Genomic DNA, 1,628 nt, shown 5'->3' on the forward strand with positions numbered 1-1,628 from the left:
CCGTTAGCTTTTCTCAACCGTGAATCCGACTTTGATCATGTGAGCTCTCATACACTTCCATCAGTGTAATCCACAGAAATGATGTGGACACACGGATTGCTCGAATAGGGTTGAATATGACCCGTCTGCGTGCCGCTATGCGATACTCCACTTTTACATGTACTTGATTTTATAAGCGGTGAAATACTCGGTGTCCCTCCGCTTCCTTCAAGGCTAGCTGCTATTGGTCAAATTCCTTTTCGGTTGCCTGAAGAGGGTTTCTACCTGCACATCAGCAGCTGGTCATTCTTGCTGTTACCTGCCCACTTCATTCACCAAAAGCAGCCAACAGCCAACAGCCCCACCTCATTGTCGGTGTGCCCCTCCAGCACCAAAACCTTCCGTATATGACCCGCCGGCAGTCCCCGAGTAACACCAACATGCGTCGGCGTACACACACCGGCATCAGTGCGTCCACCATGACTGCACCTTCTTCTGCCGCCAAGAACCGCCGCTTCAGTCTGGACCAGACGGTCCCGTCCGGGATCTACTGCGAGGGATATGCGCGCATCAAAAGCCGCAACGTGTTGTCCTGGAACACACGCTTCCTCGTGCTCAGCAACACAGAACTGCTTGTGTTCCATAATAAGCAGGACGCCAGCTACCGCCGCAACGTTGTGGAAACACAAGAGCTTGCTAGTGGCCGGGTTGCGTCCAAGAACGACTTTGGAATCGAGTTCACCCTCATGGACGGACGCGAACTGCTTGCCCGCGTGTTCAGCCGCGCTGATCAGGCACAGTGGGTCTCTGCCTTCTATCAGTTGGCTATGCGCAGCGACGTGCGCCGTGTCAAGAGCGCCTCAATGGAGGACCAGGGCGACTCGGCTGCTATCGAGAAGCGCCGCGTCTCATTCTTCGGCAGTGTACTAGTTCGCACCATCCCAACGGTTCCGGATGACCAGGTGCCGGAGCTATTCTACAGCAAGAAAGATATGGAGAAGTTCTCGGAGCAGGCCTCAAGTTTGCGTAGTCGCACGGGGGACGCTGTGTCGCTCGTATTCAGGAAGCCCACGTTGCCCTGGCGCCGACAGCTTTTGTGAGGAGTCAAGTATCAGGCATTTTATGTCTGAGATCTCTTATTTATAAACAACCTCGTTTCGTTGGGGAGAGCGTCGATGTACCGTGTGGTAAAAGTTGACGAGCCCTGCGTGTTAGGAATATAAGACCATTACGTAATGAACCGATTGATGCTCGCTTTCTTCGCCCCTACAGGCCGTGTGGTTGCCCTACAGACGGTCGTCGATACATGTATTTATACTCTGACTGAGCAAAACAACAGCCACTCAAAAATGAGTTGTTGTTTGAGAATTTTAGTGCCGGAGACTCGGAAAATTTCATTAAATGTAGAACCGGAAGGAAACGGCGCCGTGTTCGAAGCAGGATTGCGTGTTCTGCTTTACCAAGCCGGTGCTATCAAGCCGCTGAGCCGTAGACCGTATCACTGATGAACAGTCAGTGAATCACTGACTGTTCACTGAGTGATAGCCTATCAGTTTCAGTCGGCTTGTATGCTGTGGGTGACATCTTCGGGGTGTTGTCCATGAGACTGTTGGAAGATTTCTGCGTACCAGTCAGTTTGGGTACAAGGA

The 1,628-nt window shown here is 52.1% G+C and overlaps 1 protein-coding gene across 1 annotated transcript; it reads left to right on the plus strand.

Annotated features, from left to right (window-relative positions):
• Positions 1–458: 458 nt before the first annotated feature.
• PITG_19979 (uncharacterized protein) lies at positions 459–1,238 on the plus strand (the record flags this gene model as incomplete). The annotated part of the gene is made up of 1 exon (XM_002895761.1): positions 459–1,238. One exon carries the CDS (start codon positions 459–461, stop codon positions 1,077–1,079), a length of 621 nt encoding a protein of 206 aa, XP_002895807.1.
• Positions 1,239–1,628: the final 390 nt, after the last annotated feature.

Source organism: Phytophthora infestans, genomic scaffold (assembly GCF_000142945.1).
Source record: "Phytophthora infestans T30-4 supercont1.135 genomic scaffold, whole genome shotgun sequence".
Classification (NCBI taxonomy): Eukaryota; Oomycota; class Peronosporomycetes; order Peronosporales; family Peronosporaceae; genus Phytophthora; species Phytophthora infestans.